The sequence below is a fragment of the Bufo gargarizans genome, chromosome 1 (genome assembly GCF_014858855.1).
Source record: "Bufo gargarizans isolate SCDJY-AF-19 chromosome 1, ASM1485885v1, whole genome shotgun sequence".
Taxonomy (NCBI): Eukaryota; Metazoa; Chordata; class Amphibia; order Anura; family Bufonidae; genus Bufo; species Bufo gargarizans.
Genome location: NC_058080.1, coordinates 416,710,243 through 416,734,259, shown reverse-complemented (window position 1 = coordinate 416,734,259; position 24,017 = coordinate 416,710,243). Strand labels below are relative to the sequence as shown.

Below are 24,017 nucleotides of genomic sequence, written 5' to 3'. Positions count from 1 at the left end.
AAGATATAGTTTTATACTCTACATGATTTTATACACAAGGATCTCATCATTTCTTCTGCCTTAAATGTATTTGCATTATGCTCTTTTCCTAACAGAATATTTTCCCCTTTGCACTTCAAGCTTTCAGGCTCCGGCATTTGTCTTAAATTAGAGGAACGTACAAATAACTGTTCACAAGGTTTATATTAGCTGCAATGGGAAAAACAAGAGGCTTGTTTATTTCTTCCGGTGTTGGATCAACTGAAGCACAAAAAGAGAAATAAATAAAAGGATCTTCCGTCCAATAGAATAACAATAATGCTATATTTATTTAATAAAAAATGATCTTATCTGCGGGATCCAGTCCAAAACATGTCAGCATTCCACAAGAAAAGAGTCTATTCATGTGTGTACGGATTTCGCAAGCATTTGTATATACTTTCTCATAAGCTCGGCACTGTTGCCGGTGGTCAGCAACCTCATTCCATCCCCACCTATTGACTTTCAGATAAATTATTTTATGACATGTAATTAGACAAAAAAAAGTGTCAAAATAAGAGTACAATACATTTATAGAACGTTATTGAAAGATTATTTATAAGCTTTCCTTCACTATGATTCATTGGAAATTAGTACATGGGCTAAATGTGTTACTGAGGTACAGGACTGGAGGGGACGATTGTAAGAAAAATTAATAAAGCATTGCTGACAAGAATGATATTCCAGTCACATCGTTTTTTTTGAGGGGGGAAACCACTTCGCACATGAGCTTGTTTGATGATGTCCTTAACTCCTATAGTGATTTCCCTTCTGTTACTTTGTCAGGATATGCCATCATTTGGTGATCAGTAAGGATTTGACTGCCGGGTCCCCCTTAGATCCATGGTGATACTTTAGTGCTGCAGCCCCTCTAAAGGTTTTCCCCTGCACAGTAATGGTTCCGGTCACATCCTCTGCAGGGAACTGCAGAACGGCCTTAAAAGGGGTTTTCTGGTTGACATCACCATCCTTTAATCATTTATGAGGGTAGCTGTAATTTTGTAATGGGTTTCTTTTACCTTTATTGCCCTTATCTTCTGGTCTGGGCTGTGGTCACATGACCTTGTCCATGCAGCTCTTTCTTATTTCCTGTGATCTTGTGTCCATACAGGAGCAGTGATAGGGGAGTGGCTTTGTATCTAGGGAGGAGCTATAAATGACCTGGGTACTGTTAGCAGCGGTGCTGGAGCTATGGCAGAGGAAGGAGAAGTGCATCATGGGTTTGGTTGGATACAGGAACAGGAAGAGCTATGTACAGCAGGGAAACGAACCAGAGTGATCTGTTTACATGGTGAAAATTACTTAAGAGACTCCAAACTGAAAAAAGCATGGGGATGATGTACATGAGGTAATCATCGACATGAGCATATCTGATAAAAAACAAAACATAGTAATTAACTTAGGTTCACATCTGTCCTCTGTCCTTAAAGGGAACCTGTCACCGGGATTTGGTGTATAGAGCTGAGGACATGGGTTGCTAGATGGCCGCTAGCACATCCGCAATATCCAGTCCCCATAGCTCTGTGTGCTTTCATTGTGTAAAAAAAAATATTTGATACATATGCAAATTAACCTGAGATGAGTCCTGTCCCTGACTCATCTCCAGGACAGGACTCGTCTCAGGTTAATTTGCATATGTATTAAATCGTTTTTTTTTACACAATAAAAGCACACAGAGCTATAGGGACCGAGTATTGCGGATGTGCTAGCGGCCATCTAGCAACCCATGTCCTCAGTTCTATACCCAAAATCCCAGTGACAGGTTCCCTTTAAGATCAGCAGGTGTCCCAGAGGTCAGATGGCATATACTAGTGATATGCCGTAACATTATGTGACAAAATACTCCTTTAACCCCATAAATAAGAACACTGGTTGACCAATAGTTTGGGATTTCATTGTCCCACATATTATCTTATCTTAATCAATTGACAGAACATGTTAACTAACACACCTGGTAAGGTGTGTCTTTTTGCTGATGACACAAAGATATGTAACAGGGTTGATGTTCCTGGAGGAATACCCCAAATGGAAAAGGACTTAGGAAAACTAGAAGAATGGTCAGAACTCTGTCAACTAAAATTTAATGTTGATAAGTGCAAGATAATGCACCTGGGGCGTAAAAACCCAAGAGCAGAATATAAAATCAGTGATACAGTCCTAACCTCAGTATCTGAGGAAAGGGATTTAGGGGTAATTATTTCAGAAGACTTAAAGGTAGGTAGACAATGTCATAGAGCAGCAGGAAATGCTAGCAGAATGCTTGGATGTATAGGGAGAGGTATAAGCAGTAGAAAGAGTGAAGTGCTTATGCCGCTGTACAGAACACTGGTGAGACCTCACTTGGAGTATTGTGCGCAGTACTAGAGACCATATCTCCAGAAGGATATTGATACTTTGGAGAGAGTTCTGAGAAGAGCTACTAAACTAGTACATGGATTGCAGGATAAAACTTACCAGGAAAGATTAAAGGACCTTAATATGTATAGCTTGGAAGAAAGAAGAGACAGAGGGGATATGATAGAAACTTTTAAATACATAAAGGGAATCAACAAGGTAAAAGAGGAGAGAATATTTAAAAGAAGAAAAACTGCTACAAGAGGACATAGTTTTAAATTAGAGGGGCAAAGGTTTAAAAGTAATAATCAGGAAGTATTACTTTACTGATAGAGTAGTGGATGCATGGAATAGCCTTCCTGCAAAAGTGGTAGCTGCAAATACAGTGGAGGAGTTTAAGCATGCATGGGATAGGCATAAGGCCATCCTTCATATAAGATAGGACCAGGGACTATTCATAGTATTCAGTATATTGGGCAGACTAGATGGGCCAAATGGTTCTTATCTGCCGACATATTCTATGTTTCTATGTTTCTAAGTGACATTATAAACCTTTCAACCTTGATGGAATTCTGCTCAATATAGCAAAAGCTATAAAATATTCCTTTCCAATATAACAAGCATGCATGCTACAGAACGGTCCAAAGCTACCATGGAACATTTGTCTTTATATATATGCCATTTGATGGAGCGTGCTGCAATTGTTTTTCCTGTTGGATTCATATAAAACTACTGCATGTCTCTGAATAAAACTGGAAGCATAAGGAGGTGCATACTGTAGAAGCCTACGGGTTCCAAGTTACAGAACTACAGTCATGTGCATGAGCTTCAAAAACTGGTGCAAACCGTCCCGCAGTTGATATTTACATTGATTACTACCATAACAATCTTTATTTTAAATTTTTTTCTGTCTTCCCCAACTTGGTGAGCTGGAGGCCATACTGAACTACAGGAGACTACATACTGAACAACTGCTGTACCGCCCCAAAGTGCTAAACCATTCAGTAAGCCTGTCATTTTATGGTGTGATTGGAATACATTTCTGAGACCAGTGTTTATTTTAAAATAATTAACGAAAAGCACTTACTATCATGTACCATTTATATGTAACCCATGTTTATACTTGGGGTATTAAAATAGTTTACAATAGCCATTACAAGTTTGGAATCTGAATGTTGATTGCTGAGGAATGCCTTAGCAAACTGAATATCACAAAAGTCGTAAGATGCTTAACATTTAACCACTTTGTTTGAATTACGTACAATGATGAATGATATGCTTTGGTGTATTTAAACAGACTTTCTTCAAGAATATATATGTCTTCCTGGCAAAGATTCTCAGTGATGTGTTAATTCAAAAACCTATCCCACTGTCGTACTATTCACAATGCACAATGATCTGAGGTCTGGGCAATTAAAGGACTTTTGTAATATATAGAAACATTTTTTTTGAAGAGCCTACTATACAAAAATAATAAACTTTCTAATGTATCTAATCTTACCAATTCTTCTCTATTCTCCTACCACCAGTCTCCTCAGTCCCCAGAGGCTTCCTGAAAGCTGTATCATGACCTGTTGTCTTAGTGATTATACACAGCTCTGATTGAGCGATTGGCTATGGATGCCAAGTTGTGACACAGCTCTGTTAAAAAGGATTGGCGTTGGAAGTGACAGTGAATAAATGCCAATGGAATGGAGGAGAATCAGTATTAAGTTACTATCTGAGGCACTTTTGCATCCCTGTTTTAAATATCAGAGAACCACTCTATATCACAAATACCTTTGATTTATTATAATATTATTATTTATTTGAAAGTGCCATTAATTCCATGGCGCCGTACACAAGAAACTATTAACAGACTGGTACAGAGGGGGAGAGGACCCTGCCTGAAGAGCTTACTTTTTAACCACGCTAAACTGCTGACAGCACTAGATAGGGGCTGCGGAGAGCAATACAAACATTATGTGGAACTTTGATCACCAGGAGTAGTATGAATTAAAAATGTCATTCTGCCAGATTCTGTTCCAGCAAGTACCCAACGTGGGTCTTCACTGTAAAGTGGTCTTCCCTCTACATTGACTTGCTTCACAAGCCTCACAAGCTGACTGGAGCTGTCATTCAGAGTACAGTGGAGCAGTTGAATGCAGAGAGCACTTTCTAGTTAAAGGGAAATCCGGTTATGTGGAGTTATCCCCTATTAACACAGAATAACACAGTGTAACGGATAAGGGATACTATTTGCCATAGGGCAATTTGGATTACTATATTGGTATTTATCCCACCACCAACCAGGGAACCATCTGAAAATGTAACAGAACTACAGCATAACTCCATTTACTTTAATAAGGTAGTGTAGAAGTTCCTTGTAAAACGGGTCACCAGAAGTCCCACTCTGCAGATTTACATGCTTAAAGGGAACCTGTCACCTGGATTTTGGGTATAGAGCTGAGGACATGGGTTGCTAGATGGCTGCTAGCACATCCACAATACCCAATCCCCATAGCTCTGTGTGCTTTTATTGTTTTAAAAAAAACGATTTGATACATATGCAAATTAACATAAAAGAGTCATATCTTACTTGTGTGACCAGAGAAGAGTCATATTTTCAAGCTCTGACTCATCTCAGGTTAATTTGCATATGTATAAAATAGTTTTTTTTACACAATAAAAGCACACAGAGCTATGGGGACTGGGTATTGCAGATGTGCTAGCGGCCATCTAGCAACCCATGACCTCAGCTCTATACCCAAAATCCAGGTGACAGGTTCCCTTTAACCACCTCCGGACCGCCTAACGCGCCGATGCGTCCGGAAGGTGGTTGCTTTTCTCCTCCTGGACGCATCGGCGCGTCATCTCGCGAGACGCGAGATTTCCTGTGAACGCGCGCACACAGGCGCGCGCGCTCACAGGAACGGAAGGTAAGCGAGTGGATCTCCAGCCTGCCAGCGGCGATCGCTCGCTGGCAGGCTGGAGATCCGAATTTTTTAACCCCTAACAGGTATATTAGACGCTGTTTTCATAACAGCGTCTAATATACCTCCTACCTGGTCCTCTGGTGGTCCCTTTTGTTAGGATCGACCACCAGAGGACTCAGGTAGGTCAGTACAGTCCCACCAAACACCACACTACACTACACCCCCCCCCCCCCCCCCGGTCACTTATTAACCCCTTATAAACCCCTGATCACCCCATATAAACTCCCTGATCACCCCCCTGTCATTGATCACCGCCCTGTCATTGATCACCCCCCTGTCATTGATCACCCCCCTGTCAGGCTCCGTTCAGACGTCCGCATGATTTTTACGGATCCGATCCATGTATCCATGGATCCGTAAAAATCATGCGGACGTCTGAATGGAGCCTTACAGGGGGGTGATCAATGACAGGCGGGTGATCACCCATATACACTCCCTGATCACCCCCTGTCATTGATCACCGCCCTGTCAGGCTCCATTCAGACGTCCGCATGATTTTTACGGATCCGATCCATGTATCCATGGATCCGTAAAAATCATGCGGACGTCTGAATGGAGCCTTACAGGGGGGTGATCACCCATATACACTCCCTGATCACCCCCTGTCATTGATCACCCCCCTGTCAGGCTCCATTCAGACGTCCGCATGATTTTTACGGATCCGATCCATGGATCCGTAAAAATCATGCGGACGTCTGAATGGAGCCTTACAGGGGGGGTGATCAGTGACAGGGGGGTGATCACCCTGATTACCCTGATCACCCCCTGTCATTGATAACCCCCCTGTAAGGCTCCATTCAGACGTCCGCATGCGTTCTGTGGATCCGATCCATGTATCCATGGATCCGTAAAAAATCATGCGGATGTCTGAATGGAGCCTTACAGGGGGGGTGATCAGTGACAGGGGGGTGATCACCCTGATTACCCTGATCACCCCCTGTCATTGATAACCCCCCTGTAAGGCTCCATTCAGACGTCCGCATGCGTTCTGTGGATCCGATCCATGTATCCATGGATCCGTAAAAAATCATGCGGATGTCTGAATGGAGCCTTACAGGGGGGTGATCAGTGACAGGGGGGTGATCACCCTGATTACCCTGATCACCCCCTGTCATTGATAACCCCCCTGTAAGGCTCCATTCAGACGTCCGCATGCGTTCTGTGGATCCGATCCATGTATCCATGGATCCGTAAAAAATCATGCGGATGTCTGAATGGAGCCTTACAGGGGGGGGTGATCAGTGACAGGGGGGTGATCACCCTGATTACCCTGATCACCCCCTGTCATTGATAACCCCCCTGTAAGGCTCCATTCAGACGTCCGCATGCGTTTTGTGGATCCGATCCATGTATCCATGGATCCGTAAAAAATCATGCGGATGTCTGAATGGAGCCTTACAGGGGGGGTGATCAGTGACAGGGGGGTGATCACCCTGATTACCCTGATCACCCCCTGTCATTGATAACCCCCCTGTAAGGCTCCATTCAGACGTCCGCATGCGTTCTGTGGATCCGATCCATGTATCCATGGATCCGTAAAAAATCATGCGGATGTCTGAATGGAGCCTTACAGGGGGGGTGATCAGTGACAGGGGGGTGATCACCCTGATTACCCTGATCACCCCCTGTCATTGATAACCCCCCTGTAAGGCTCCATTCAGACGTCCGCATGCGTTCTGTGGATCCGATCCATGTATCCATGGATCCGTAAAAAATCATGCGGATGTCTGAATGGAGCCTTACAGGGGGGTGATCAGTGACAGGGGGGTGATCACCCTGATTACCCTGATCACCCCCTGTCATTGATAACCCCCCTGTAAGGCTCCATTCAGACGTCCGCATGCGTTTTGTGGATCCGATCCATGTATCCATGGATCCGTAAAAAATCATGCGGATGTCTGAATGGAGCCTTACAGGGGGGGTGATCAGTGACAGGGGGGTGATCACCCTGATTACCCTGATCACCCCCTGTCATTGATAACCCCCCTGTAAGGCTCCATTCAGACGTCCGCATGCGTTCTGTGGATCCGATCCATGTATCCATGGATCCGTAAAAATCATGCGGACGTCTGAATGGAGCCTTACAGGGGGGGTGATCAGTGACAGGGGGGTGATTACCCTGATCACCCCCTGTCATTGATAACCCCCCTGTAAGGCTCCATTCAGACGTCCGCATGCGTTTTGTGGATCCGATCCATGTATCCATGGATCCGTAAAAAAAATCATGCGGATGTCTGAATGGAGCCTTACAGGGGGGGGTGATCAATGACAGGGGGTGATCAGGGAGTCTATATGGGTGATCACCCCCCTGTCATTGATCACCCCCCTGTCATTGATCACTCCCCCCCTGGTAAGGCTCCATTCAGCCATTTTTTTTGGCACAAGTTAGCGGAAATTTTTTGTTTGTTTTTGTTTTCGTTTTTTCTTACAAAGTCTCATATTCCACTAACTTGTGTCAAAAAATAAAATCTCACATGGACGCACCATATCCCTCACGGAATCCAAATGCGTAAACATTTTTAGACATTTATATTCCAGACTTCTCACGCTTTAGGGCCCCTAAAAAGCCAGGGCAGTATAAATACCCCACATGTGACCCCATTTCGGAAAGAAGACACCCCAAGGTATTCCGTGAGGGGCATATTGAGTCCATGAAAGATTGAAATTTTTGTCCTAAGTTAGCGGAAAGTGAGACTTTGTGAGAAAAAAAACAAAAAAAATCAATATCCGCTAACTTATGCAAAAAAAAAAAAAATTCTAGGAACTCGCCAGGCCCCTCATTGAATACCTCGGGGTGTCTTCTTTCCAAAGTGGGGTCACATGTGGGGTATTTATACTGCCCTGGCAATTTAGGGGCCCGAAAGTGTGAGAAGAAGTCTGGGATCCAAATGTCTAAAAATGCCCTCCTAAAAGGAATTTTGGCCCCTTTGCGCATCTAGGCTGCAAAAAAGTGTCACACATCTGGTATCGCCGTACTCAGGAGAAGTTGGGGAATGTGTTTTGGGGTGTCATTTTACATATACCCATGCTGGGTGAGAAAAGTATCTTGGTCAAATGCCAACTTTGTATAAAAAAAATGGGAAAAGTTGTCTTTTGCCAAGATATTTCTCTCACCCAGCATGGGTATATGTAAAATGACCCCCCAAAACACATTCCCCAACTTCTCCTGAGTACGGCGATACCACATGTGTGACACTTTTTTGCAGCCAAGGTGGGCAAAGGGGCACCTTTCAGATTTCGCAGGCCATTTTTTACACATTTTGATTTCAAGGTACTTCTTACACATTTGGGCCCCTAAATTGCCAGGGCAGTATAACTACGCCACAAGTGACCCCATTTTGGAAAGAAGACACCCCAAGGTATTCCGTGGGGGGCACGGCGAGTTCCTAGAATTTTTTATTTTTTGTCACAATTTAGCGGAAAATGATGATTTTTCTTTTTTTTTTCTTTTTTCCTTACAAAGTCTCATATTCCACTAACTTGCGACAAAAAATAAAAAATTCTAGGAACTCGCAGTGCCCCTCACGGAATACCTTGGGGTGTCTTCTTTCCAAAATGGGGTCACTTGTGGCGTAGTTATACTGCCCTGGCAATTTAGGGGCCCAAATGTGTGAGAAGAACTTTGCAATCAAAATGTGTAAAAATGCCCTGCAAAATCCGAAAGGTGCACTTTGGAATATGTGCCCCTTTGCCCACCTTGGCAGCAAAAAAGTGTGACACATCTGGTATCGCCGTACTCAGGAGAAGTTGGGCAATGTGTTTTGGGGTGTCATTTTACATATACCCATGCTGGGTGAGAAAAATATCTTGGTCAAATGCCAACTTTGTATAAAAAAATTGGAAAAGTTGTCTTTTGCCAAGATATTTCTCTCACCCAGCATGGGTATATGTAAAATGACAGCCCAAAACACATTCCCCAACTTCTCCTGAGTACGGCGATACCAGATGTGTGACACTTTTTTGATGCCAAGGTGGGCAAAGGGGCACATATTCCAAAGTGCACCTTTCGGATTTCACCGGTCATTTTTTACAGATTTTGATTGCAAAGTACTTCTCACACATTTGGGCCCCTAAATTGCCAGGGCAGTATAACTACGCCACAAGTGACCCCATTTTGGAAAGAAGACACCCCATGGTATTCCGTGAGGGGCATGGCGAGTTCCTAGAATTTTTTATTTTTTGTCGCAAGTTAGTGGAATATGAGACTTTGTAAGGAAAAAAGAGAAAAAAAAAAAAATCATCATTTTCCGCTAACTTGTGACAAAAAATAAAAAATTCTAGGAACTCGCAGTGCCCCTCACGGAATACCTTAGGGTGTCTTCTTTCCAAAATGGGGTCACTTGTGGCGTAGTTATACTGCCCTGGCAATTTAGGGGCCCAAATGTGTGAGAAGAACTTTGCAATCAAAATGTGTAAAAAATGCCCTGCAAAATCCGAAAGGTGCACTTTGGAATATGTGCCCCTTTGCCCACCTTGGCAGCAAAAAAGTGTGACACATCTGCTATCGCCGTACTCAGGAGAAGTTGGGCAATGTGTTTTGGGGTGTCATTTTACATATACCCATGCTGGGTGAGAAAAATATCTTGGTCAAATGCCAACTTTGTATAAAAAAATGGGAAAAGTTGTCTTTTGCCAAGATATTTCTCTCACCCAGCATGGGTATATGTAAAATGACACCCCAAAACACATTCCCCAACTTCTCCTGAGTACGGCGATACCACATGTGTGACACTTTTTTGCTGCCAAGGTGGGCAAAGGGGCGCATATTCCAAAGTGCACCTTTCAGATTTCACCGGTCATTTCTTACACATTTTGATTGCAAAGTTCTTCTCACACATTTGGGCCCCTAAATTGCCAGGGCAGTATAACTACGCCACAAGTGACCCCATTTTGGAAAGAAGACACCCCAAGGTATTCTGTGAGGGGCATGGTGAGTTCCTAGAATTTTTTATTTTTTGTCGCAAGTTAGTGGAATATGAGACTTTGTAAGAAAAAAAAAAAAAAAAAAAAATCATCATCATTTTCCGCTAACTTGTGACAAAAAATAAAAAGTTCTATGAACTCACTATGCCCATCAGCGAATACCTTAGGGTGTCTACTTTCCGAAATGGGGTCATTTGTGGGGTTTTTCTACTGTTTGGGCATTGTAGAACCTCAGGAAACATGACAGGTGCTCAGAAAATCAGAGCCGTTTCAAAAAGCGGAAATTCACATTTTTGTACCATAGTTTGTAAATGCTATAACTTTTACCCAAACCATTTTTTTTTTGCCCAAACATTTTTTTTTTTATCAAAGACATGTAGAACTATAAATTTAGCGAAAAATTTATATATGGATGTCGTTTTTTTTGCAAAATTTCACAGCTGAAAGTGAAAAATGTCATTTTTTTGCAAAAAAATCGTTACATTTTGATTAATAACAAAAAAAGTAAAAATGTCAGCAGCAATAAAATACCACCAAATGAAAGCTCCATTAGTGAGAAGAAAAGGAGGTAAAATTCATTTGGGTGGTAAGTTGCATGACCGAGCGATAAACGGTGAAAGTAGTGTAGTGCCGAAGTGTAAAAAGTGGCCTGGTCATGAAGGGGGTTTCACCTAGCGGGGCTGAAGTGGTTAAGGGACCTCCACCTCTTCTTTTTTTTGGATTGGTAGAAGTCCCAGAGAGTAAACCCCACAGATTAGAGTGGTATGGCACGTTCCATATGAAATAGGAATCTAAGATGGCAATATCCCTTTAAGAAAAATTACATCTACAGCATATACATAATTTCCCTTCAATCATTTAAAGGTGTATAAGTATATATAAGGGCTACGTATGGTTGTTGTCATATCTCCCTCAAAATTGTGTAACACTCCAAAAACACATGCCAGATTCCATTGCACGTGCATTTCTTTGAAATTGACTATAAAATGCAGCTAGTAAAACGAACAACCTCCTAAAATCAGCTGGGTTCACAGATTTTAGGGTCCATTCACACTCCCGCAACTGTTTTGCGGTCTGCAAATTGCGGATCCGCAGAACACGGACACCGGCCATGTGCGTTCTGCATTTTATGGACCGCACATGGCTGGCACTATGATAGAAATACCTGGCTGTGGACAAGAATAGGACATGTTCTTTTTTTTTTGTTGCAGGGCCACGGAACAGAAGTGCGGATGAGGACAGCACACAGTGTGCTGTCCGCATCTTTTGCGGCCCCATTGAAAATGAATGGGTCTGCACCCGTTCCACAAAATTGCGGAACTGATGCGGACCCATTATGCGGACATGTGAATGGACCCTTACCCTAACATACTGAAGGTGTGAGAGTGGGAGATCTGATCCAAGTCTGTCTGGACAGCTGTGAACAATGAATTTGACCCTTATAATTAAAATTCAGGGTTGGATATGGACATATAGAGAAATAATAGGCTCACTAAAATTTTACTGTGGCCTCGGTATGCTGGTAATACGGTTTACGTTAAACCCTTTCACTACCTCATGTTTCTGCTGAGGTTTAAATTAAAAGTTGCATTTCTAATATAATGTATTTCAATAAATATTTCAAGCTACAGAAGAAATGTACAAGCAGCCAAAAGACCTACCTATCCTGCTTTCCTTATTTCTGAGAAGTGCACCATTTTTATCTTTCATGGATGGGTAAAGTTAGTAATAGTGGTCTGTAGAGCTCTGATGCCTACAGCTCCTTCCCTGATAAACTTGACTATTTTCCACCCCATCTGCTGTTCATCTCTAGACAGGCCTTCCTCCCTCCTCCATTGCTACATATGTTGTATTAGCCAATCATACTGCAGCATGACCGGCAATTCTGTAACCTGCTTGTCCTAGGTAGGGTTTGACTTCTCTATTAGAGAGGTATTAAAGGAGTCTCACTTCAGCCAATGGCATTTATCATGTAGAGAAAGTTTAAAGAAAAATATTATACTCTGACCTGTTAGAAAGGTACGTGATGTATTCTGTAGAGAATGTCATTTTCTTACCAGTGACTGTATTTATGAGTTATTCCTTCCTTCGGCTTCTCATCTGTGTCATGGGACCAGCAATCTGACTTTCCAAATGACACACCATCTTATGTGTGGACAGAAATTCAGTTTCTCTATGTATTCCTATGGAAGCTTCACTCTCAGTCTCATAGGAATGAATAGAGAAGTAACTGACTTCCTGTCCTGTGTCAGTTGGAGATCAGAAAGTTGGTCACATGACACAGCTGAGAAGTAGAAGGGAGGGGATAGCTCACAAAGTCTGATTGCTGGTCACATGACACAGCTGAGAAGTATAAGGGAGGGGATAGCTCACAAAGTCTGATTGCTGGTCACATGACACAGCCGAGAAGCAGAAGGGAGGGGATAGCTCACAAATACAGTCACTGATGAGAAGATTATATTCACTACAGATGACACCATGTACCTTTCTAGCAGGTCAGAGAATACATTTTTTTGTAGGAGTTCTACTTTAATACAAGGCACTTACTAATGTATTGTGATTGTCCATATTGCCTACTTTGCTGGCTGGATTCATTTTTCCATCACATTATACACTGCTTGTATCCAGAGGTTACGACCACCCTGCAAGCAGTGGCCAGGCTTGCTTACTATATAAAAAAGTGTCAGCCTCTCTGGTGCGAGTGCACATGCCCAGCAGTTCTCGTGCTGTCCACCCCATATCTGCGCTCCAGCTGAAGACGTAACCCCTGGAAACGAGCAGTGTATAATGCGATAGAGAAATTAATCAAACCAGCAAAGGAAGCAATATGGCCAATCGCAATACATTTGTGAGGGCCTTGTATTAATTTTCTCTACATGATCAATGCCATTTGCTGAAGTGAGACAACCCCTTTAAGTCGTTCTTTTCAAATATGTCAGTCCATCACAGTGACAGTCTGTGAGTGATGACATTCTGCTTGTGTTTAATGCGTTTTTACAGGGTTAGAGTCAGACAGGTAAAGAAGCTTGATCTCCCTGAGGCTGAAAAAAGCTGCTTTAGTTTCCACCAGTGGTAAATTCCACCAGTAAAGTTCTAATAGGGTAAGGAAATCCAGCACTGGTGATAATATGCCTAACTAAGCATTTTTCACAAATCGCCACCAAGCATGTGTAATGTAGATGATTTAACAGCAATGGCCTAGCGCACTCACAGCATTCTAAACTAGCTTGCAGATCTCCATGCTGTACCGATGTTGTGCTGGCATCCCGTGCTCAACGCTGTCCTGTGCTTTTCTGTGGGCACAGGAGCTATAACCGCTGTCTGCCCCCTGTCCTCTCCCTGCAGCTCTGGTGGCTCTGGCCACCGTGTCCTCTGAAGGCCATGGCCACAACATCTGATCTATAGCACTTTAGGTCTACTTCTGTAGGCACGCACACACTCACACTGGGTCTTTTAAAGAGCCAGAGTGGGCTCGTCCAAATCCTTCCCCAGCCAATGGCTGGTTATCCCTATGTATTTTAGGCATCCTCCTCAGTGGGAAGGTGCCTGAGTTGTAAAAGTGTTATTTTTTGTCTGCCTACTCATGTACCGAACTTCAGACTGAAACCTGACCTTAGCCTGTTTCTCGTATTGCTTAATTGCGGCCTGCCCTGACCTTGGACTTGTTTCTCAGATTGTTTGTAAGCTGCCCGCCCTGAAATTGTCCTGCTACTGGACTATAAGTATTGCCCAACCTCTTGATGCTTTGCACCATTTTCTTTTACCCCTGTGGGTCAGCCACCAACTACAAAGGGACTATCTCCATAGTTAGCAGCCTGCAGCGAAGATCAGGTAAAAGGAGGACTGCCACCCAAAGTCAAACCAATTAGTTGGTACAGTAGGTCTACACCACTGCCTGTTACAACTGACTGCTATTGTTGACCCTGAAATTGACAATTCCTATAGAAATATGGAAAACCAAACCAAAATCTTACATAAATAAGTAGAAAGGGGGTAAAATCTCAGTGCACCTTATATACAACAGTTGTTTTAACATTTAGGATACTAAGATAATTAACTGATTGGATTTAATCACTGTGTTTGTCTAAAAAAAAATATTTATTTTTGGAAATTGCCATTACAGTCCTAATTCTAAAATAAATGAATTGCTGATATTCAGCAATTCGCCGTTTGAAGCGTGATTTAAGTTTCTTTGTAGTTCCACTTACGAGGTAAAGAAAAGAAGTAGCGAATGGAAACAAAAGAAGCTGAAGGGACTAGAAAGGTTCATGTGGCTTGAGCACTACGCAGGGCTGAAAAACATTTTCTGAACGTCCTTCAATCAGGCTGGACTGGCTGTTTGTGAGCAAGTGAAGCATGAAACTGGCACACAGTATAGTCACAATCGCATCCCGCAAATATTTACACTTTCAAAGAATTCTATACAATTGCAGATAAAAAGAGAAGCAGGCCCTGCCATTACCAAGAGTCCTGGGAAATGCATGCACATATTACATCCCCACTTCTTGCCTTGCAATTCTCAGGCTTTGTTGATGTCTACCACTGCCTGGTCTTCCTTCCCTGCTGTTACCAGCACTGTGGCTCAAATAATACAAGAGTAGGTGAAATATCAGCACTTGTCGAGCATGGCTAACTCATGAGATACAAATACAAAAAATGCACTAGCATCAACTCAAACAGACAATTAGAACTATACAGAGAAAAGGGATAGTCCACAATCCCAGGTAAAACAAATTACATGTAAAAACCCATAGCTGAACTTAATATCAAGAGTAAAAACTACAACAGGAGTCATCGGCACTATTCACACTATGTGGATAGATGAAATGCGCAAGTCCAGTCATTTAGCTGCTCCTTTGATCTTCAATATCCACAGCGAGGTTAATCTAACATTCTCCGCAATTCCCAAATATTCCATTTTAGCGTCTTCTACACTCTGAATGCATCCATTTGTTAGTCATGCATCAGGGTGAAGTGCTCACTCTTCCACATGCTAAGACCATCTTGCCAATTGATCATCTAGATAAAAAAGCAAGGACCAAAGTGCAAGTAAAAGCCCTGGTGGAGAAAGCACCTCATTCATGAAAAGGCTCAGAAACTGGCATAGCGCTGATGGTAAATGACCCCCATTATAACTAGTAGTTACATAGGGAAAAGTCAACAGGGGATCATTTCATTAAAGGTTTTTATAATTGTGCAAGCATGCAAGAAGGTAGGGAATCACCTAGCGCTGGTGATATGGCATATAATATTATTCAGTATGTTATATGTCACACTACAGTATGCTATAATATGTCATATATGCTATGGGGTGTCCCTGTGGCTTATTATACAGAGGGAGTACATAGACTACAGTGCGTCAACAGTCCAGAAATACTAGAACTGGTAAGGAGCCCCGTGGGGCAGATACACTATCAAGTGCTTTAGACACTTTTCTAAACTTTGTATGCCTCGTTTGACAAAGGCATGGCTTAGAAGAAAGGGCACTTGGCTTTACATGCAAGGGGTTGTAGCTTAAATCTACCTCTGTGCACCAAACAATGTGCAACAATGATGGCGTATTTTTGGAGTAAAACAACTTCTAGGTGGCATAAACTTACACAGTCTAAAGATACAACATATTTATCATCTAGCATCAGCCACCGTGATAGAACTGGAGCAGTTTAGGACTGTCTGTCTACGTTTGCACTTTCTTACTTTTAGACAGTAAATCTGCCTCATAGTGTCTACAAATCAAATCAAAGCATAATAAAAATCCCCATGAAATTTTGGGGCATTAAGGTAGTGACAGGTTGGTGGCTGGGGAAGATTTAAAAAGTAAGATGAGTAGAACAGAAGGCTCCAATACAAACCCCTGCCCCTTGGGTTTTTAATTAAAATGTTAATGAAGCGTAACTTGAAGAATTAGTATTCCTGTGTTATTTTAGTCCATTTATTTTATGGTTTAGTGTCTACAAAATATATACAAAAGATGTTATACATGTCCTGTTTCTACTACTATCACAATTATATTTTGGAGTTCTACTATATCACTTTGTCTTTAGGTCTGTGTTCACAAAACATATTTTTGTCCTCTATAATGTGGAAGTGTAATTCTTTTGTAATTCCTGGTGCTTCATTTTCTGCCATTGCTATTGGTGGTTATGGTCATGTGACCTAATACCTCTTTTCAGCAACTGACACATGCAATAGCGTTTGAGGAAGTAGATGGAGACATAGATTTGGGTTTCAAATACTGTACTGACATCTGGGTATTCTGCGTTTCAAGCAGGAATTATACATTATGAAAATAAGGTAATTTATGCTATTATTGTTTTATTAATGCGAGGTTAAAATTATTGCCACAGGTGCGCTATGATTACAATGAATCCCCTGAAGTGAACATGAAATATGTCTTCTGATTTATTAATGTATAAATGATGAGGGTCTTAGCCTATGTTTTCAGTATTTGTACAAACGGAAATTTAATGTGTATATTTTGGGTATATATCGCACACATATCAGCACATTGTTCACACCCCAGAAGAAAGCGGAAAAAGGCCTCAACCTAGGTTGGGTGGATACATGTCATAGATGTTTTTATATGTGCTAAGTACTTTTCACTAAATGTATGTATAATAAATTCTCTCCCTTTTACCCTTAGAAAGCAGTCGTGCTGAGGTCCTTATTCTTTATATTTAGATGATCAATTAGCAGGACATATAAAAAGAAAACAAACATCTCCATCCATGAAAGATCTTTCTTAGACTATAACTGAGCTAGAGCTGACATTCTAAGTTTTAAAACAAGACAAGGACTGCAGGGCCATACAGCCCAAAAACATCTGTCACAAACAGGTCCCAATGACAACTGCATAAACTTGCAGCTCACATTCACAAGCGAAAGACTGAATTTATGGAGTTAGGCAATCCGGGTCCTGTTTTAAAGCTTAGATAGCTCAAGTTTAAAGCTTAGTCAGCGCAATTGTAGCCTGAGATATTAAAGGTTAGTGATCTCAGCCAGTGTAGAGAAGTTTGGGGAAGTCTAAAAGGCTGCAGGATACAAAGATAATTTCTCTGTGTGTAACTGTACATGCCCACAAATATCAGCAATGTTTCCATTTTACACTGTCCCTATACTGTCCATCAGATCTTTATCGTAAAATACGCAGACCATTTATCTACCAATACCCGTTATATGATACAGTAATATCAATAACAATTATCACTAGAGAGTAATATGTAATATATATTTCTTTTTTTATATATGTCTATGAAAAAGATTACTGACATTTATAAAATACATATTTGTTCACTGACTGTAGCTGCAAATGATGGTCAAGCACTAAAATAAATGTAGGGATTTTTCCTTGTGGTTATTTACTACCTCATAAGAGCCTATACAATAACACCTATGCATCATTTTTGGCTGCATTTTTTTAAAATATACAAGAGTTAAAAAAATAACAAGAATGGTGCAAAACTCTTCCAGTACTACACACACTCAGATGCCATGGTAAGGTTTTACCAAGGTATCTGAAGTGTTAAATGTCCGCGGTCGGCATAATTGCCGGTTGCGTACATGAGTGTCTGCTTTAAAGACCTGGCCAGCGCCGAACTAGTATGCCGCTGGTCGGGAAGGGTTTAATACAAACAGCTAACGTGAAGAAAAAATGTAAAAAGTTATGAGCACTGAAAAACAGAGGGGGATAAATGCTGCTAGTCCTTAAATGGCACCTGTCAGCAGGATCAACCCCATTGCACCAGGCATACTGCTGATACAGTTGATCGGCTTCAGGATCCCCAACAAAAAAGATTTGTAGTCTTAATGCAAATGAGGGCCTCTATTACATGACGGGCATGGCGAGCACTGTAAAGCTGAGGTGCTGATGGGCACTGAGGGGCTAGGCCGTGCCCCTTTGGGCACTGAAGTCTTCAGTTGCATAAAGAATAAAACTCTTTTGTCTCAGGAACGTCACAACCGATTTCCGCAAGACTGCCATTATTTTAATCAGCAGGAGCAATCTTACCAGGCAGTAGGACTGGTATAATAGGGTTGATTCGGCTGAGTGCTGCTTTTTAAAGCTAAAATGAGTTGTGTCACTAAGGGGGGTTAAAATGTACTTGGGTGTTAAAAGTCCCTTGAGTTGTGTGCCAATACTATATTTATTTTATTATGTCAGGCGGTTAAAGGTGTTGTCTTAGATAAGTAAAAATTCCAACAAGCCCCGACTATAGCCTATAATAAAAAAATCATTTTACACTCACTCCTTTCAATATACGGCGCTAGTCCAGTCCTCCTGCCGCTGCCTGATTACAAACTGAAGCAGGTATGTGCTGGTATATGGGACGTGGTGACAACTGCAGCCAGTCACGGTTCTCAACAGCCTGAAGCTCAAGACGGTGATTGGCTGTAGTGATGACATTCTGTTCAGCTAATAATAATCTTCATTTATATAGCGCCACCATATTCTGCAGCACTTTACAGGTGAAACTCGAAAAATTAGAATATTGTGCAAAAGTCCATTTATATCAGTAATGGCAATTACAAGGAATTGCATTAATGCAGCTTAAAATTAGAATATTGTGAAAAGGTTCAATATTCTAGGCTCAAAGTGTCACACTGTAGTCAGCTAATTAATCCATACCCGCAGAACAAAGGGTACCTCAAAATTGTGACTTTAGGGTTCCATAAGCTGTAAGCCATAATCATCCAAATTATACCAAATAAAGGCTTGAAATATCTCGCTTTGCATGTAATGAGTCTCATATGTTAGCTTCACCTTTTAAGTTGCATTACTGAAATAAATGAACTTTGCACGATATTCAAATTTTTCGAGTTTCACCTGTACAATTCAGAGGGTTCATGTACAAAGCAAAAGACATCACAAAATTACAGGCTAAAATACAACTGCTACACTAGGAGTGAGGGCCCTGCTCGCAAGAGCTTACAATCTATGAGGAAGTGGGGGTGACACAAAAGGTAAAGTTGAGCTAGTGCTTTGGGTGTGGGGATTACTGTCAGAAGATGGAGTTAAATTTTGAAGAATAAGAGTTGAGGGAGGGGGGTAATAGGCGAAGAGTCAGTTTAGGGAACATCAAAAGATGCACGTTAGAAGGTAGAGAAGTTGGGAATTGACCTGATTGTCCGGGGCAGAGCATTCCAGAGAGTAGGTGCAGTTCGATAAAAGTGTTGAGGATGGGAGTGAGAGGTTCAAATTATGGAGAATGTACAGCTGATCATCATTGTGCACATCAGTGGTCAAGGGCTGTATACCCGTGTCCTCGCTGCAATTTGTAAGCAAGCAGTGGCAGGAAAACCGGACCAGCACCACAGAGAACATCACTTTATTTTAGTACTGCAAGACTTGTCCAAGATTTTTTATGATCTCGAGAAAAAACACATGAAATCTTGACCAAAAACCACATAAAACTGCACAAAACCGCACTAAAACATGATAAATAGTGTGCCCTTACTGTAGCACAAAGTGTTGAAACTGTTACTGGTGGCAGCAGTATGCTGCACATGGGTCTCAATAGGTGCACAGTACAGAATGTTAGCCAGATGGTTTTAATATTATAGTTGATTGGTGTATATGTAATACTATATGTAATATATAGACAATACTAGCCAGAGAATTGTTACCCTGTAGTGTCTCATGGAGAATCTGAGAAATAACTTATCTTTAGTAGACTAAAAAATACATCACTGTTCGAATTTTTAGTACCTAAATATTAGAAAAGCAAGTACTTTTCCTTGTAGAATTACTGTTTTTGATATTTTTGAAAACTCTAGCATGCTATTCTCCTCCTAAAAGTTAAATACATTATAACAGTAAAGAATTTCTTGTGTTTTGACACCTAAGCAGTGTTTGTAGGAGAACAAACAGATGTGGGGTCCATAATAGAATCTGATTTCTTGGAAAGATTTCTAGGACAAATATTTGTGGCTAAACACACCTTAGATTGTTAGAGATTTCCCGAGTCACACTTCAGCAAACCATAAGCTATACCTGAATGCAATTACAGCCAGATGGGTTTCTACCGCACCTTATATCTTAATGGATAAAACACAACAGTACAAATTGTCAAAAGTCTCCCCAAGACACTTAAAAGTGGGGAAGCAGTTACACTGTTGCAGTTTGGGTCATTTGTTAAAGGTTTTTGTGATCACTAATAAGCAATGAAATGTGTGCAATGCAAATAACAAGCTATCTTCACTCTCCAGCCTATATTGATAGGATGTTGTTACCTAGAGAACCGCACTATGCACATATCTTGGGTTACTTGCGCTCTTACTAACACCTAATATGCAAACAAAAGGTGCAAACCTTGTTCACCAATCTCAAGGAGCCCAACCTTTTCTAACCCTGTAGCCATCTTACCCTATAATTATACGCCCAGCAGGTAGATTGAAAGAATAGTGTGTGCAACGCAATGGTGCTCCAAACTGAACGTCACTAAAAGCTACTACAAACTGTTTATTATATAATAGGAAAACACTAGTACAGAAAATGCTGTAGGTTCATTGACATGGACTGTTTTGGTGGTCATGCACTTTATTTGTGTGACCTCTTTTATAGGTCACAGCCATGTAGCCCTGGTCTTTTTGTAATAAATCAAAGAGTTTAAAAATATTCACTTACATTTATTTGCAGAGACCTGTGATTTGTACTGGCCCCGAACCAAACGGCATGTTGACCCTTCTCCATTGCAAACTCCACAGTTGTCCTCTTTTGCAGTGCTTCCCAGCTGGTGGTCACAACCAACAATCTGCCAAAAAAGACATGTATTAATGTCAGTGAGCATTTTGCTTTATGATCCTTTAAACGATTGCCACTGGAGACCTGGAGAACATGGCACAAACCAAGTAGCTTGCTTGACCCAACGGGAATGTCTCTATAGAGCACTGCTTCAAGAGTTGTACATCTATTAAATGGTCTTTCCAGATCAAATAAAAATACATAGTCAATTTAATAGGAGACTGCAGGTAACTGTTCATTGGCTTCTGGGGACATATTACTGTATATGAATGAAGCACACAGTAGGAGAGAAAATGCAAGAGTGATGCATAAAACACACATCTGTGCATTCGACGCGGTCAATGAATGTAGTTATAACAGTCAGAGCACTAGAGGTACCTAAAATGGCTACTAGGGATTGTATATTGGTACTAAAGACTATGAGGGAGATTTTTAACACTGGTGTTTCCAGTCTTAAACTGAAGTGTTGTAGAGTACAATGCATCAAGCCAGAAAATGAAATGCATGGGCATAGATCTGTGTCACTTTCTGCATTTTTAGCTTAACATTTAATCTACTGAATTTTTCAAAAACGGAACTACTTGTGTTTTCTTCATCTACTAACCTACCTAAGTTTGATATTTTCATCTCAGTGTGTCGGTCAATCACTTACCCACTCATGTCACCTGCTCTACACCTCAAAAACATCTCTAGAATCTGCCCTTTTCTTACTATGGAAACAAGAAGAAACCCTCCCTGTTGTCCTGGTCCATTCTGAACTCCATTATTGTAACTCTTTATTAATTGGTCTCTCCCTATAAACTCTCCTCTCTCCAATCTATCATGAATGCAGCACTCAGGCTCATCTATATCTCTAACCGTTACTCCGATGTCTCCAAGCTATGCCGGTCATTGCACTGGTTGCCCGTACAGTATAGGATTCAATTTAAACTTCTGACTCTCATCCACAAAGCTATGTATAATGCTGCAACCCCTAACACTTCCTCCCTCATGTCTGTCTACCATCCTAACCATGCTCTACATTATGCAATTTATTTAAGACTAACATGCACCATAGTCTGAGCTTCCCATTCCCATCTCTAAGAATTCTCTTGAGCTGCACCAGTTCTCTGGAATTCCCTACCCCAATTAGGTTAGTTCATAACATCCACAGTTTTAGGCACACATCTTTTTAGGGTGAACTATCACATCCCCTAATCTATGGTAACCCTTCTTCATTCACTCCTCCTTCAATATCATTCTTCAGAACCTGATCCATCATCAAAAACTATCCACCAACCCCCACACACTCAGTAGCACTACAAATATCGTCCGGTGGATGGCTAATGCAGCTTTATATGTACTACCCTATTGTGTTACGATGGTTGGACCATGTAAAAAAACAAACACTTTTTACCTTTTATGTGGTCCCTAGCTCCTCATAGATTGTAAGCTCTTGTGTGTAGAGCCCTCATACCTCTTGTTGTAATCGTTGACTTGTTTGTTGCTATGTAATGTATGATTTTGTTTGTGCATGAACCCTCAGATTGTAAAGCGCTGCTGAATATGTTGGTGCAATATAAATAAAGATTATTCTTATAATAAATATGTCAGAACAATGTTGGCCCTGGCCCCACCCGATTAACCCCACCCATTCATATTGGCACTTTTCAAAAGTGATGGCCATTTCTGTAAATGTAATAGCAGAGAGTGGCGATAGGAAGATATAGACAAATACATCATAATAGCTTTGGCTTTTGCTTTAACTATTGATTCACTGTATAGTATATAGTTGATCTAGGTAAAAATGATTTTCTCTGAGCACTTCAATGACATTACATAACCAGTGCCAATTCTCCATGAGCATGGTCATTAATTTCATAAAAAATTTCTAATTTTTACTACAAGTTTTCTCAAACGCAATGCTAGAAAATGTAACTATGACACATGAGGACAATATGGAACATGTAAGTTAGATACCAAAAGTAAAAAGTACTGTTTACCTACATACTATGTTAAAACCTGGAAGCAATGTAACATATATAAAAATATGTAAAAATTAAAACACTGCACATATGGACTTAACAAAAAATGTCAAGAGATGTCTGTGACTTTCTAACCTGTTGCACAGAGAAATTTATATAATAACAAGTTGAGAGATTTCCTTCTTGCTCAGATGCCTACCACAACGTAGATATCCAGACAGCCATAATTATTTGTCAGTCAGTATAGCATGCAGTCATTATGAGGATTAAGTGTCAGAATTACTATACCAGGAACTGATTTTGCAGACAGGATATTGAAAAACACCATAGGAAATAGAGCAACAACATATTTTACAGGTGTTTGTGATTCTGCAGGTGGCCTTGACACATTTTACCAAACCCTCATGCTGTGCTTCTTTTCCATTCAGCTATATAACTCAATAGGGGAGGTTTAAGTGAATTAAACAAATTAATTTATACAATCTCTCTCATACACCCACACGGATGCCCTTTACCTTTCATCTAAAATACTAAGAACCAGGACCTTGCCATGGAAATCAGTATTGTAGGAAGTCATGTTTGTGATGACATCCTGGCCATCCATTAGTTTACTATAAAACAAGTATGCATCTCCGTTCTTTAAAGATTTACTGCATGTTTTTCCATCATTTTCCTGACCTTGGATATATATTTTAAACACAACACAATATAAAAATACACCTGGCAGCGCAGAAATGTTGGTTTAAAACACGAGCTGTCACTTGCAATGAGATCACAGCCAGAAGGCACAAACCAGAGTGCTGCATGCCTTCATAGAAGCAAACCTCCAAAGCCATGACAGTTTATTCGCCACTTGATTAAACATCTTTATTTGTACTTGTGTCAAACTTTTAACAGTATACTTTACCCACAGTTATTTTTGTGCCTGTTTGTTTAACTGTCTTTTCCAAGCCCTGACCCTTTCTTTCCCAGAGAGAGGCCTTCTTTCCTCCTAGCCTCGGGCAGCCCAACATCTTTTAGCTACTGCTGTACCTTGGCTGACCTTGTGCAACTGGAGAAGAT

The 24,017-nt window shown here is 41.1% G+C and overlaps 1 protein-coding gene across 3 annotated transcripts in view; it reads right to left on the bottom strand.

Annotated features, from left to right (window-relative positions):
- The window catches only part of ADAMTSL1 (ADAMTS like 1), a 913,450-nt gene that overhangs the window by 168,310 nt on the left and 721,123 nt on the right, over nt 1–24,017 (bottom strand). For all 3 annotated transcript variants that reach the window (XM_044271585.1, XM_044271577.1, XM_044271588.1), the window contains one exon: nt 20,875–21,001. In XM_044271585.1, the coding sequence (XP_044127520.1) occupies nt 20,875–21,001 (127 nt within the window). The remainder of the gene's footprint in view (nt 1–20,874; nt 21,002–24,017) is intronic.